The sequence below is a fragment of the Lontra canadensis genome, unplaced genomic scaffold (assembly GCF_010015895.1).
Source record: "Lontra canadensis isolate GAN:19392208 unplaced genomic scaffold, GSC_riverotter_1.0 scaffold1, whole genome shotgun sequence".
Taxonomy (NCBI): domain Eukaryota; kingdom Metazoa; phylum Chordata; class Mammalia; order Carnivora; family Mustelidae; genus Lontra; species Lontra canadensis.
The window spans coordinates 86,170,518-86,184,699 of NW_022630995.1; the positions used below are offsets into that span (position 1 = coordinate 86,170,518).

A 14,182-nucleotide genomic window follows, 5' to 3' on the forward strand; every position below is an offset into this window, starting at 1 on the left:
CAAATCCTATGCGTTTTTCAAGTCCTTCACTCCCATCTCTCTTATGACTTTACCTTAATTATATAATTAATAATTAATAAAACATCTTTATATTGGGGCGCCTGGGTAGCTCAGTGGGTTAAAGCCTCTGCCTTCGGCTCGGGTCATGATCCCAGGGTCCTAGGATCGAGCCCCGCATCGGGCTCTCTGCTCCGTGGAGAGCCTGCTTCCTCCTCTCTCTCTGCCTGCTTCTCTGCCTATTTGTGATCTCTCTCTGTCAAATAAATGAATAAAATGTTTAAAAAAAAAATCTCTATATCAATTTAGTACTTAATTATAGCATCCTTATTTGTGTTTTCATTTGTTTTCTGAATGAAAATCTAATTTTTCCAACCAAATTGGAGACTTACTGAAAGTAAATTCTATGTTTCATGCTTTTTCCATATCTCCTCTGGAGTCCATCACTAATACAACACACATAAGCACTACTGGACTTTAACAGATTTTCCACTGGAGTCAGTTCTTTCTGAAATAAGCTTAGAAGATGCCATGGAGATGGCTAAGAATGGTCAAGACCAGGTCTGTAATTCCCTGAAATCTCTCATAAGTACCCCTTAATGACTTATCCCATGTGCCAGACCCCATACAAGGCCACAGCACAATTAACACTCTCTGAAACCTTTTATGTCCAGTTTGTAAATGAGGAAAGTGAGAGAGAGGTTAAGTAATTTTCCACAGGAGATGGAGCTTGAATGTCGTTACCTTCAAACTGCTAGTTATACAGGTTTTCCTGAATTTAATTACAAACTGTATATATTCCTTTAATCCATCAGCAATGTAATGAAAACAGTCTGGTTTTATTTTCTTATGTGGAATCTTTGTAATGAGAAGTCACAAACTCTTTGTCTATGGCCAGATCTGGCCACCAACATTGTTTTATTTGGCTTACACAATAAAAAAATTTTTTAAACAGACAATTTTACATGAAAACCTAGATTCCTAGCTAAATTTGAATGAATTCAACTTAGATCAAATCTTTGTGAAAAAAAAGTACTAGAAGAAAATATGAATCGCTATTTATATATTCTTGGGACTATAAAAAGATTTTCTAATAAATACATGAAGTCCAAAGGTCATAAAAACTTTCTGACACAAAAAATTAAAAGCCTCTAATAGCAGAGAGAAAGAGATATATATAGAGAGAGGAGAGAGAGAAAGGAGGAAGAAAAGGAGGAAGAGCAGGAGGAAGAAAAGGAGGAAGAGCAGGAGGAGAAAGAGAAAGCAAGAAAATCAAAAGACAAAATAGGAAACTAAATTTATAATATGTACGCAGACAAATGCTAAACTATCCCTAATATATAAGAAATTCATCAAAATTAATAAGAAAGTTATTAAATTTCCAACAGGAAAAAAGAACTAGGAATTCACAGAAGAAAAATTCAAGTGAGCAAATAGACATATGAAAAGATGCTTAGTAATTTAACAATGAAAGACAGTTAAATAAAAACTAATAAAATAATGATTTTCAGTCATCACACTGGCAAATGTTAAAGAGATGAATAATATCCAGTACTGGCAAAAGTATGAGGAAATAGGGACTATTCTACACTGACGGTAGAAATATAAAATAGTACCATCTTGCAGAGGGTATTTGACAACAGTCCTTAAAATTTTAAAAGATGCCTTTCCTTTGACCTGACAGTTTCATTTCCAGAGATTTATTTTAAACACAATGAAAAGACGTGTACATAAAAATATTTATTGTAGAATATTTGTAATAATGAAAAATTTAAAACAAATTTAAATGTTTAAATCAACAGATATATTAGATAATTAATTATGGTATAATCATACAATGTAATACTGAGAACTCCCAGGGAAAAAAATGAAGATATGAAAAAAATGTGTAGCATACTATTAGATGACCTTATTTTATTTTTTTAAAGATTTTTTTAAATTTACTTTACAGAGACAGAGAGAGAGAGATAACACAAGTAGGCAGAGAGGCAGGCAGAGACAGAGGGGGAAGCAGGCTCCCCGCTGAGCAGGGAGCCCGATGCGGGGCTTGATCCCAGGACCCTGAGAACATGACCTAAGCCAAAGCAGCAGCTTAATGCACTGAGCCACCCAGATGCCCCTAGATGATCTTATTTTAAAATAATTATATATTTATATGTGGGAAAAATCCAGGAAAATATATACAAACCATTACCAGAAATCTTCTCTGGTGGGATTCTTTGATACATTTCTGTGTTTTTTGAAAATTTTTTCTAAAAAATTTTACTTATTTGAGAGAGAGAGAGACAGAATGAAAGAGCATGAGAGCGAGGTCAGACAGAGAGCAGACTCCCCATGGAGCTGGGAATCTGATGTGGGACTTAATCCCAGGATCCCAGGATCATGACCTGAGCCAAGGGCAGTCGCTTAACCAATTGAGCCACCCAGGTGCCCAGTGTTTTTTGAATTTTTAACTAGAGAATGTATTTTTTGCAAACTTCATGCATCTGGGGGAAAAAAAAACTATATAGGTATTTTACGGTTCCTTTAGTATCTGCTTCCTCCTTACTTCACTCTAGGGAGTCATTCCAGGAATCTAATATCATGGACCATCTAAAGAAGAGATTTTACAATTTTCTCTATTTCCCCCTCCATCCAAGGACCCCATGCATTTATATATTTACAATCAAGCAAACTAGTGGGGAGAGGCTATTTCCAGTCTTAGGTGCTCAGTTTTCACTTCGGCTCAAGGAGAGTACAATTTAGTAGTATGTTCTTGGAGACAAAGGACTGTGTGTGTGTGTGTGTGTGTATATGCGCACGCGGTGCAAATTGGGCAAGTTGGGCAAATTGTTTAATGGTTCTTAACTTCAGCTCCTTCTCCATAAAGTAGCCACAATAGTGTATAATTATTAGAGTGGCTGTAAGGATTGAATGAGAATATAAATGCCTGGCATATGGTAATTTCTTGCTAAGTGGTTATCATTATTATTGTTATCTCCTGTGTCTCTTAGGGTGAGGACTGTACATTTGACTTAATACAGCTTTAGATATAAATGGGTTCCTAATAAATATTTCTTGATAGTTATGGCCAAATAGTTCCAAATTATTTCTGTCCTTGTCAGTTTGAATGAATAGTGAGTCTTACTATATTTTTTATTTTGGACACTATTTTGGGTGGCTCAGTGGATTAAGCTTTTACAAGTTGACTCTGAGAAATGTTGACCTTGTTTATTCAATCTAAAACTTACACAAAATGCTAGAATCTCCCTGGACTGACTAGCAGTGGTCTGGGAATGAAGGGATAGAATAGAGAAATGGAGAGGTAAATTTCTCTGCAGGAAGGGCAGGGAAGGGGGTAGAGAGGAAGAAACTGTGTTTGCATAAACCCCAACCCAATCTTCCTTTCGGTTTTCTCATCTTGATTTTGCTAAAGATAAAAACTAGACCTGTCTTTACTTACTACTCATCCTCCCCGCAATTAAACATGATCTCTTCAGGTTTGAAATCTTAGAAAGTTTTTGTAGTTTGATCATTCTTGTCAATGACTCTCAAAGAAATATACAGGCAGTCCTAACTTAACAAGCCTCTTAGGACTTTGATTTAAAAAATCTATTCATGATTGTGTGTATGAGACACACCATTGTGCATGACTAAAAAGGTGTGTTACAGGGAAAAAAAGACTGTTTTTGAGTATGGGCAGGGGATTCCTGATATGATCAAACCATTAGGCTATGTTTTCTTGGGTTTATGATTTAAGAAGGAATTTCATTTCCTCCGCAGTGAATTTTCTTGCCTTTGTTGATTGCTTTTAATCTTCATGCCATTGAAAATTGTGCTTTAAAAAAAGTTCTGAATGTGGAAAAACAAATTGCTTGCTCATTCTCATTTTCAGTGGTGGAAGGTATGACTGCAGTCACTGTGGTGCACACACCTCCCTTACTTTCAGTTTTTCCCTTGTTAAGATATGGAAAGTAACAAAGATGGTAATTTGAATAAAGGTGGGAAGACCAAGTTTTGGGCAAATTTCTCCATTACTTTTGCTTATATTATCAAGTCGATGTGAATAAAAACTCCAGATTTTTAAGGTAACATTAATGCCAGGATTTCAGCATTTCTTTCCATTATATCAACTCTAATCAACCTCCATCTTTCCCTCTTCAGAAGGGGAAATACATACCAAGGTTTGATATAATGCTTTGCAACTTGTTAAAAATTTCCATTTTTTCAAGGGCTTAACTTTCATAAAACTCCACGTCATCATGATCCTGTCAAAAACTGAGAGCTATGAATGCACTTATGAGTACTCCAAGGCAAAAATTCACATTTGATTTGAAGGAAACTTTTTTAATGTGTATCTCAAAATTATTACACAAAAAATCATGTTTGTTCCATAATTCAAAAAGAACAGTGGAAACACCTAGCTTTCTCCCTAGGGTTTGCAGGTGAAGCAGCAGAATGTGAAACAGCTGAGAAAGACTAACCTGCAGTACAGACATGTGGTGCTGGAGTGAACTCTGGCCTTGTTTCCTGGTGCTCCTGCTTATCTTCCTCCCCTAAGGAGGAGGCAGCTGAGGAGCAGGAACTGAGGGCAGAAGAAAGGTGGGTATTTGCTAAAGGCGGAAAGAGAATATCTCTGCCCCCCTAAAAACCATCTGTCCCAGAACCGGGAATTGGTCCAGGAGGGTCAGGCAGACAGGGAGGGCTGCGGTCTGGAGATGGACTCCAATCAAAGAGCCAGGAGTCACAGGGCAAAAACTGGTGAGTGAAAATAACCAAAGAGGAGATAATCAGGATTAATCCCAAAGATCTGTGTAGATAGGTCTACCTTATTAAAGAGACAAAGGTATGGCCAATAATCATATTAACTTCTATTTTTAAAACCCAGAAGTAATTTAATATTTTAAGAAGTAAAGTTAAAAGTGTAATCGTGGACAATAATTTTAAAACTAATAAAAATTTTAAAATGAGTGAGCCCTTTGTCTCTGTTATTAAAACTCGTGAAAGGTGGCTTTGTTTTTGTTTGTTTGTATGACTCATGACTGGCTTTATTAGTTTAGAGGCACAACAGCAGTCATAATGTTCTAATTTTAGCCATTAATTATTTTAGCATCACCTGCAAATCATCAAAAAGTCCAATATCTCAATCTTAAGCCCTTCCTACTTCTTCAATCCCCAACCCACATCAATTGCCAAGAAAGTCAAGTGCCTACTCAGTTCAGAAAAGTCAATTTTGATTCTAAGTACCAGGTAGAAGAGACTCTTGCATTGCTTGCTGCTGTGGATCTCACACAGGTCAATGGGCACTGTCTCCTGGTGAACTGACATTCTTGCTTCCCCAGATCATGCCTAGGCTGAAGTACTGCCACATTGGGCTTTAAGGAGAGAACAAGCCAATCCATACGTTCACAATCTTTGTTCTAAAGACTGAGTTCTAGGCCAGCAGGACTTCCTGGGGAGGCCTTCCAGCCTCAGCCCTGTGGTGCAGATCTTCCCCTGCGCATCAGACCAGGCTCCTCATCCTGCATGGTATGCTTTCTTCGGGGACCTATTATCCTTTCAAACTGCAGGAAAATCTCAATTAGATCCATACCAATTCATCAGAAGGATTCTAGTGAACTGAACTTTAAGAGGCTTTTCACTCCCTTTTTCTCTCAGGAAGTTGCTTAGCGTCTATGCAAATCTGTGTACCTCATACAGCAACTAGCCATGCACATCAAGGGGTCTTAAGAGAGGTCTTATGGTCAGGTTATATTGAGATTCTGTTTCACCCTTCTCCTGGGGCAATAGGTATCTGTGTGCCTTTTATTTGTAGAACTATGTGGGATCACACAAATGACTCTGGAAAAAGAAGACCCAGTGTGCTTGCCTATAAATCCTGGCAACTTCAAGTGCTGGCTGAAGTTCTTACATTTCTATCCCACAGCACTTTGTTAGATCTGGAAACCCAAATCTAAATTCACAGAAAATAGATTGGGTTGATAACTTATGCCACATTCATCTTAGAATCCAGAGATATCGGAGTATATTTAGAATGCCAGCACGGTGGCCCACAATGGGCTTATTTACCTAAAGGACTGAAGAACCTTCTGGGAAAGAGAATTTATTCGAACAAACACAAGTGTCCAAATCTCAAGTTTGGTTCAAGAACAAAGGATCAAGGTGGGCAGTGGGGAAGGAAGTCAAGGAAGGGAGTAGACCAGGTCTTTACTACTCAGATTGTCTTTCAGTCCAACTTCCATAGACTTACTTCAAGTGTCTAGGGGGGAAGGGGCTACAATAAAGTATGAATAAAAACTAAAAGAGTTATTTCACTAACCTTTATAGACCTTAAGAAACCCAATGCAGTGTTTTCCAGAGGAAAATCAGGAGAGAAAGGAATATTGTCAGAAGCCAATAGGGCCCTGACAATATTGGCAGCTCCAGAGTATCACCACAGTGGGCTGGAGAAGAGAGCAGGAATGGAAAATGCCAAGTAGGAGCAGAGACTAAGTTAGCAAACACAAGAGACCTCCCACCGGTCTTTTCAGAATTAGCTGGGAGTATCTGCAAAGCAGGTAGAAGCAAAGCAAGAGAAATACTGTTTTGTGACTGTTACTGTGACCCTGCTTATACCCCAGAGCTAGGACTGGGGACACAAAGCCTAAAATATAGTTAAGTTTCAACATTTGTTCCATGTAACCCCACAGGTCTTCTGCATTCTATTTGTTTTCTATAGATAAATGTGTTTCATAAAACTATTTGATAGGAATCCTTATAAATGGTAGCAGTTGCCTGAGGGCCACAGAGAGAAGAAACCAACTTAGAAAATGGCCCTAGGGGCACCTGGGTGGCTCAGTGGATTAAGCTTCTGCCTTCAGCTCAGGTCATGATCTCAGGGTCCTGGGATCGAGTCCCACGTCGGGCTCTCTGCTCTGCAGGGAGCCTGCTTCCTCCTCTCTCTCTGCTTGCCTCTCTGTCTACTTGTGATCTCTGTCAAATAAATAAAATCTTTAAAAAAAAAAAAAAAGAAAATGGGCCTATGTCATTGAGTAAGAATCAGCTGTTATGAGCTGAGTCGTGACAATTGCTTTGTCATGTCAGTGGTAATATGTATTTATGCCTGAAGCTCGGTGTTCTAACAGGTGCTCTCTGCCCTGAAATTTTTTACTACTAAGAAACATCAAACTTTAGAAATACTTGCTTTCAAATTTCTTTTGAAAAGAGCCTGTACATCAGACTCTGAACTTACACATTCTCATTACTTATAATTTAAATCAAAGGTAACTGTCTCTCTGTGATGATTATGACCAATCTTATATTTTCCTTTTTAAAAAGCTATTTTGATTTTTTGCTTTTTATTAAATAATCTTTTAGAAGATTCTTTCCTTTTTCTTTAATTTTTTTTATTATTCTTTCCTAAGTGAAGAGAAAGAAACAAAAGAGTATCAGATATGAGGATAACCCATAGCTGATAAATGGAAAGCTGAAAATGTTTTTCTCTCACAAAGAGAACGGTCTTTATTGTTATTGTTATTATAAAAGTAATACTGCTTATGTCAAAAATTCAAAAAAACATAGACATAAAGGAAAAGTAAAAATTATTTCAAAATCACACTATTCAGAAGATAATAACCATCAATGTTCTAGGATAGAATTTATATGTGTCTCTCCATATACATATATACAGACAAAAAGAGAGGGAGAGAGAGCTTGTGCAAGAGCCTTTCTAGGTCCTCTGCCCCTTGAACCAGTGTCTAAATATTGTCACCTAGAGAAGAAAGAGATAAGCAAACCCCATGTTTCAAAATTACCCATAACACAGCAGCTCCACAGATCAAATTAACCACACAGGACAGCCCTGAAGATCGCTCAGGAAAATTGCTAGAACCACATTGTTATCTTGTTTCCAGAGCTATTCAGAACATCTATGAGGAAACGCATAAACTATAAAGCATTGTCTTTGACGTACATTGTCATCTGATAGGGGCCGCAACACTTGAGTGGCTCAAAATACCACAGAAGTGGGTGGGGAGTGCTTCTACTCAGGGAGAGTCTTTTAACCACATTTCCCTGCATCTGATCTTTCAGAAAGTCCAAGTAATTTTAATTTAACTTTATAATTGGCCTCCCAGAAAGACTTTAACAAATGTTTGGAATCCATTAGTTGCTGGTCTGCACCCAGGATAAACTAACTTACTTTCCATCAAAGCAAGAATTTAAAAACAACATAAAGTGAAACAAAACAAGAACTTTTATTAACAGGGGAAGAGAACTGATGCTGGTCTAATTCCTACCAAGGTTTTTCAGTGTAGGAGTGGTATTCTCTCTTAGTTGGAGAACAGAAAGAGTCAGACTGTAGAATCACATAGTTATGAATCAAATGCCTCACACTTAGGGCTATATGTTGTCTATTGCATGTAATCTTGGAGACATATTTATGCTAAAGAAGTATTTGCTGTTTATCTGAAATGCAATTTTGACTGCATCCTGTATTTTTATTTGCTAAATCTGGCACCCCTACACTCCCTCAATTTGTGACCACATATAAGGTACTTCATTTCTCAGAACCTCCAGCTCTATATATGTAAGTTGTGTGATTGAGAAACATCTAGTATTCACTCACTAGATATTTACCGAGTGTCTACTATGGCAAGGGGTCTCATCTAGTCCAGGAAATAGAACATGTCCTCCTGAAGATTACATTAAACAGTTAACTGCACAACTAGTTACTTACCTTAAACTGATTAACACAACAGAAAAATATAAGATGTTATGAGATGGAGCTGTAACTGGTCAGAGCAGCTTTTCTTGAAGAAATGACACTTGAACTTGGATGCATATATTCAAAGGTGCATACTTGGAGTACTTGAAACTCAAAATGTCCAAAACTGAAATGAGTACCTTTCACTTCTTCCTTGCAAACCAGTCTTCAGTCCCAAGTCCTTAAACTCCAGTTAAAGGGATAACATTCATAGGTTGCCAATGCCAGAAACCTAGAAGTCATTCTGAACTCATTCCTGACACTCACTCTATATATTAATTCAATTATCAGTTTTTCTTCCAAACATTCCTCAAATCTGTATACTGTTTTCCATCTGTACTACTACTGCCCTCACTGTCTCTTATGTGACTATTTTAGTAGCTTCCTAACCAGTTAATATACTGCTAGTTCTGCTCCCTTAAAACTTATATTTTGTACTTGAGCTAGAAAAAGCTATTAATTTCTCTACTTAAAACATTTTAGTGGGTCACCTGGGTGGCTCAGTGGGTTAAAGCCTCTGGCTTCAGCTCTGGTCATGATCCCAAGGTCCTGGGATCGAGCCCCACATCGGGCTCTAGCTCAGCAGGGAACCAGCTTCCCCCTCTCTCTCTGCCTGCTTCTCTGCCTACTTGTGATCTCTCTCTCTCTGTCAAATAAATAAATCTTAAAAAAAACCCCAACATTTTAGTGACTTCCTTTTACCCGAAGCCCAGGATTTCCTTCCCTTTCCCCTTTATAGCCCTTTTAAGAATCATTCCTGAGCAGCCAATAACCTATTCAGGGAATCAGGGATGTGTTTTAGAGCCAAGGATACTCTGTATCACCCCAACAACAGAGAGCACTGAGAGACTATTAGAAAACCAACACAGGGCTCCTTCTGAGTACAGCAAACAATAATATGCCCAGCACTGGGATGAATAAAAAACAAAACCCAAAACCTTACAAAAAATTTGTCCTTCCAAACAATCAGTGCCTAAAATAAAGTTAAGCCCCTTTGCCAAAATCTGAAGTGTTTGGAAAAGAAGAGCATAGGGAGTCCTGGGTACATGTAAAATGCTATCACCACTTAGTTTCTTTAGATCTGAACAAGTCCTACTACCTAATCTTCATTGCCTTATAAGCCACATCTGTTCATGAGTTGTGCTTGGATCTTTGGTGTTGACGTTCTACGTGTATATCACTTCTATGTTTAAATGACCAGTTTACATTAAAAAATGAAAATATATACCATATTCCTTCAAATACCAATTGTGAAAAACCATTAGCCAGATCCCTAGACTCAGAAATCTAAAATAACTTTTTTTAAATTTTTATTTGCCTTAGAACAGAACCACTAGTGTGGGAGGGATGAATTCCTTGATAGGATTTAAGTAGCAGGCTCAGAAGGGAAGTCCATATAGAGGAGAGCAGTGCTGCTCTAACAGAGAAGAGAATTGGAACTGGAGGCAACAGAAGACAATTACCTCCTACTTGCTGCCTTCGTTCCAAGAGGTCTGGGATTCTATGGGGTCATCAGAAGGGCTTCAGTCTTCTCTCTGTTCAGATTAGGATGAACCAGAGAATGGTGGAGGTGTGGGAATTAGGTCCTCCAGTCTTGTCCTCTTCTGCATCCAGCTCCTAGATGCTGTGGGAACAAAGCAGGACTTAATGAAGGACAAAATGAAGTCACTTTTGCTATAATACTTTCTCCCTCCACTGTGGATGCTTCACACCCATTGTCCAATGAGTTACAAGAGATAAAGAGGGGAGATAAGAGAGTTGAAACAAGGATGAGGACAACTATAGAGGCTTAGGTAAAGAGGGAATGATTCTCCATATTCTGTCAAAGCTTGCCAATCCAAAATAACAAAGGCCTCTTTTGGGGACAGAGGAAGAAAGATAGACTTCAGGAATCCCTTATTCCTCACATGGACACTGTGAAAGAGTTTTGAGAATATATCATCAGGCTATTTGTGAGATAGTAAAAAGCAGGTCAACCACAGCTTCCTCCAGCCTCAATTGTGATTCAATTCACCAAACCAGCTGGGCTCTTTTGGACAGGAACCCAGAAGTTTGGGCTGCAAACCAACAGGTAACAGGGGGTCATGGACAGCACGAGTCTCCATGTCCAGGAGAGCTGCCATAAGTAGACAGCCTGAAGCAGTCATATAGAATAGGGTAGCTAGATTGGACATATCTAGATCCTTATGCCTATCATCACCTATAACTCATTTCCATTTTCTGGAAGAAATTGTAAGCACTGGATGTTATATGCAACTAATGAATCACTGAACATTACATCAAAAATGAATGATGTATTATATGTTGGCTAATTGAATTTAAATAGAAAAAGAAAGCAAATTATTCTACACTGAATTACATATGCTTACATACATTATCCAGTTAGCAGTGTATAGAAGACATTATTTTTGTTCTATGTAGACCCCTTTTTCTTAGTCACCTATCATCCAGGGGAGGCCATGGGTCATTCATTAATTCTACTAATTATAGGTAAGTAGGGCCACCTTTCCCCCTTCTTCCTGCTTTAAATGAAACTTGATATCTGAAATTATAGCAGCAATTTTGTAACCACGAGGTGACAGACATATATAAAAAAGGCTGAAAATCATAGACAATAACCTTGACATTGTCAAGCTACTGAGCAAGTACAAGCAAATACATATGTTCAGCTTTCTTATGTGACACAAAGTGATTTGTTTAAGCCATTCTTTTGGGGTTACTTTCAACCTTAAAGATTCCCTGAATGATATAAGGAGTCCATCTGCTTTACTGAACTATTAAAGTGTTGGTTACTGACAAGAGAAAGGATAAACACCATGTGATCATTTCCATAGTTGAATAAAAATCATCTGACAAAACATAACATCCATTCATGATAAAAGCCCTCAACAGAATAGATCTGGAGGGAGCATAACTCAGCAGAATAAAGTCATATATTGAAAAACCAATAGTTAACATCACCCTAAGTGGGGAATAACTGAAAGCTTTCCCTCTATAGTCAGGAAAAAGACAGGGATATCCACCTTCACCACTGTTATTCAACACAATACTAGAAGTCCTAGCCACAGCAATCAGATAACAAAAAGAAATAAAAGGCAACCCAATCGGGAGGGAAGAAGTAAAACTTTCACTATTTGTAAATAACATGATACTATATTTAGGAAACCCTAAAGACTCCACCAGAAAACTGAACTAGAACTAGATAAATGAATTCAGTAAAATCAAAGAACACAAAATCAATATACAGAAATCCATGGCATTTCTAAACACTAATAATGAGGTAGCAGAAAGAGAAATTAGGCAAACAAACCCAGGGCCTGGGTGGCTCAGTAGTTAAGTGCCTGCCTTCAGCTCAGGTCATGATTCTGGGTCCTAGGATGGAGCCTTGCATTAGGCTCCCTCCTCAGTAGGGAGCCTGCTTCTCCCCCTCCTGCTCCCCCTACTCGTGCTCTCTTTCTCTCTCTCTGTCAGATAAAGAAACAAAATCTTTTAAAATATCCCAGGTATAATCACATCAAAAATAAGCAAACACCTCAGAATACACTCAATGAAGGAAGTGAAAGAACTGTACTCTGAAAACTATAAAATACTGATGAAAGAAATTAAAACAACATAAGTAAATGGAAAGATATTCTACGTTCATAGATTAGAAGAATAAATGTTGTTAAAATGTCCATACTACCTGAAGTAATCTATAGATTTAATTCAATTCCTATCAAAGTACCAACATTTTTCACAGAACTAGAATAAACACTCCTAAAATTTGTATGGAACCCCAAAAGACCCTGAATAGCCAAAGCAATCTTTTTAAAAAAGATTTATTTATTTGAGAGAGAGAGAGAAAGTACAAGCAGGGAGAGGGGCAGAGGGAGAGAGAAGAGAGAGAATCTTCAAGCAGACTTCTCACTGAGCACAGAGTCTGATGCAGGGCTCCATCCCAGGACCCTGAGATCATGATCTATGTCAAAATGAAGAGTCAGATACTTAACTGGCTAAGCCACCCAGGTGCCCCTAGACAAAGCAATCTTGAAAAAGAAAACAAACAAACAAGCAAACCTGGAGGTATCACAATTACAGATTTCAAGAAATACTACAAATCTATAACAATCAAAACAGTATGGTACTGGCACAAAAACAGATGCATAAATCAAAGCAATAGATAGAGAACCCAGAAATAAACCCACGATTATATGCTCAATTAACCTTCAACAAGGGAGGCAAGAATATACAATGGGGAAAATATCTTCAAAAATGATGTTGGGAAAACTGGATAGCTACAAGCAAAAGAATGAAACTGGGCCACTTTCTTGCACCATGAACAAAAATATACTCAAAATGGATTAAGGACCTAAATATGAGGCCTGAAACCATAAAGATCCTAGAAAAGAGCACAGGCTGTAATTTCTCTGACATCAGCTATAACAACATCTTTCTAGATATGTCTCCTGAGGCAAGGGAAATAAAAACAAAATAAGTTATTGGGACTGCATTAAAATAAAGGGCTTCTGCACAGCAAAGGAAACAACTAACAAAACTAAAACACAACCTACTGAATAGGAGAAGATATTTGTAAATGATATATCTAATAAGGGGTTAGCATCCAAAAATATATAAAGAACTTATATATTACTTAACACCAAAAACCCTCCAAATGATCCAAATCAAAATGGGCAGAAGACATGAACAAAGAAGATATATGGATGGCCAATAGACATGAAAAGATGCTTAACATCATTCGTCATTAGGGAAATGCAAATCAAAACTACAATGAGTTATCACCTCATACATGTTTGAAAGGCTAAAATCAACAACATAAGAAACACCAGGTTTTAGTGAGTATGTGGAGAAAAAGGAATTCTCATGCACTGTTGGTGGGCATGCAAACTGGGGCAGCCATTGTGGAAAACAGCACGGAGGTTCCTCAAAAACTAAAAATAGAATTACCAGGAGTGCCTGGGTGGCTTAGTCAGTTAAGTGTCTCCCTTCAGCTCAGGTCATGTCCTGGGGTCCTGGAATTAAGCCCCACATCAGGCTCCCTGCTCAGTGAGGAGTTTGTTCTCCAACTCTCTTTACCTTTCTCCTTGCTTGTGCTCCCTCTTTCTATCTCTGAAATAAACAAAATCTTTTAAAAATTTAAAAAAATAGAATTACCATATGATCCAGTAATCCCACTACTGGGTATTTGGCCAAACAATATGAAAACACTAATTTGTAAAGATACATACCCTATGTTTATTGCAGCATTATTTATAACAGCCAAATCATGGAAGTAACCCATGTCCACTGATAAATGATAGGTAAAAAAGGTGTGATGTGCATATACACAATGGAATATTACTCAGCCATAAAAAGAATGAAATCTTGTCATTTGCAACAACATGGGTAGACTGAGAGTATAATGCTAAGTGAAATAAGTTAGTCAGAGAAAGAGAAATACCACATGATTTCACTTAAATGTGGAAT

At 37.8% G+C, this 14,182-nt stretch overlaps 1 protein-coding gene across 3 annotated transcripts in view; it reads right to left on the reverse strand.

Annotated features, from left to right (window-relative positions):
- Positions 1-10,016: 10,016 nt before the first annotated feature.
- The window catches only part of ADAD1 (adenosine deaminase domain containing 1), a 110,286-nt gene continuing 106,120 nt past the window's right edge, over positions 10,017-14,182 (reverse strand). For all 3 annotated transcript variants that reach the window (XM_032858293.1, XM_032858283.1, XM_032858275.1), the window contains exon 13: positions 10,017-10,343. In XM_032858293.1, coding sequence (XP_032714184.1) covers positions 10,264-10,343 — 80 coding nt within the window. In that variant the 3' untranslated portion in view covers positions 10,017-10,263. The remainder of the gene's footprint in view (positions 10,344-14,182) is intronic.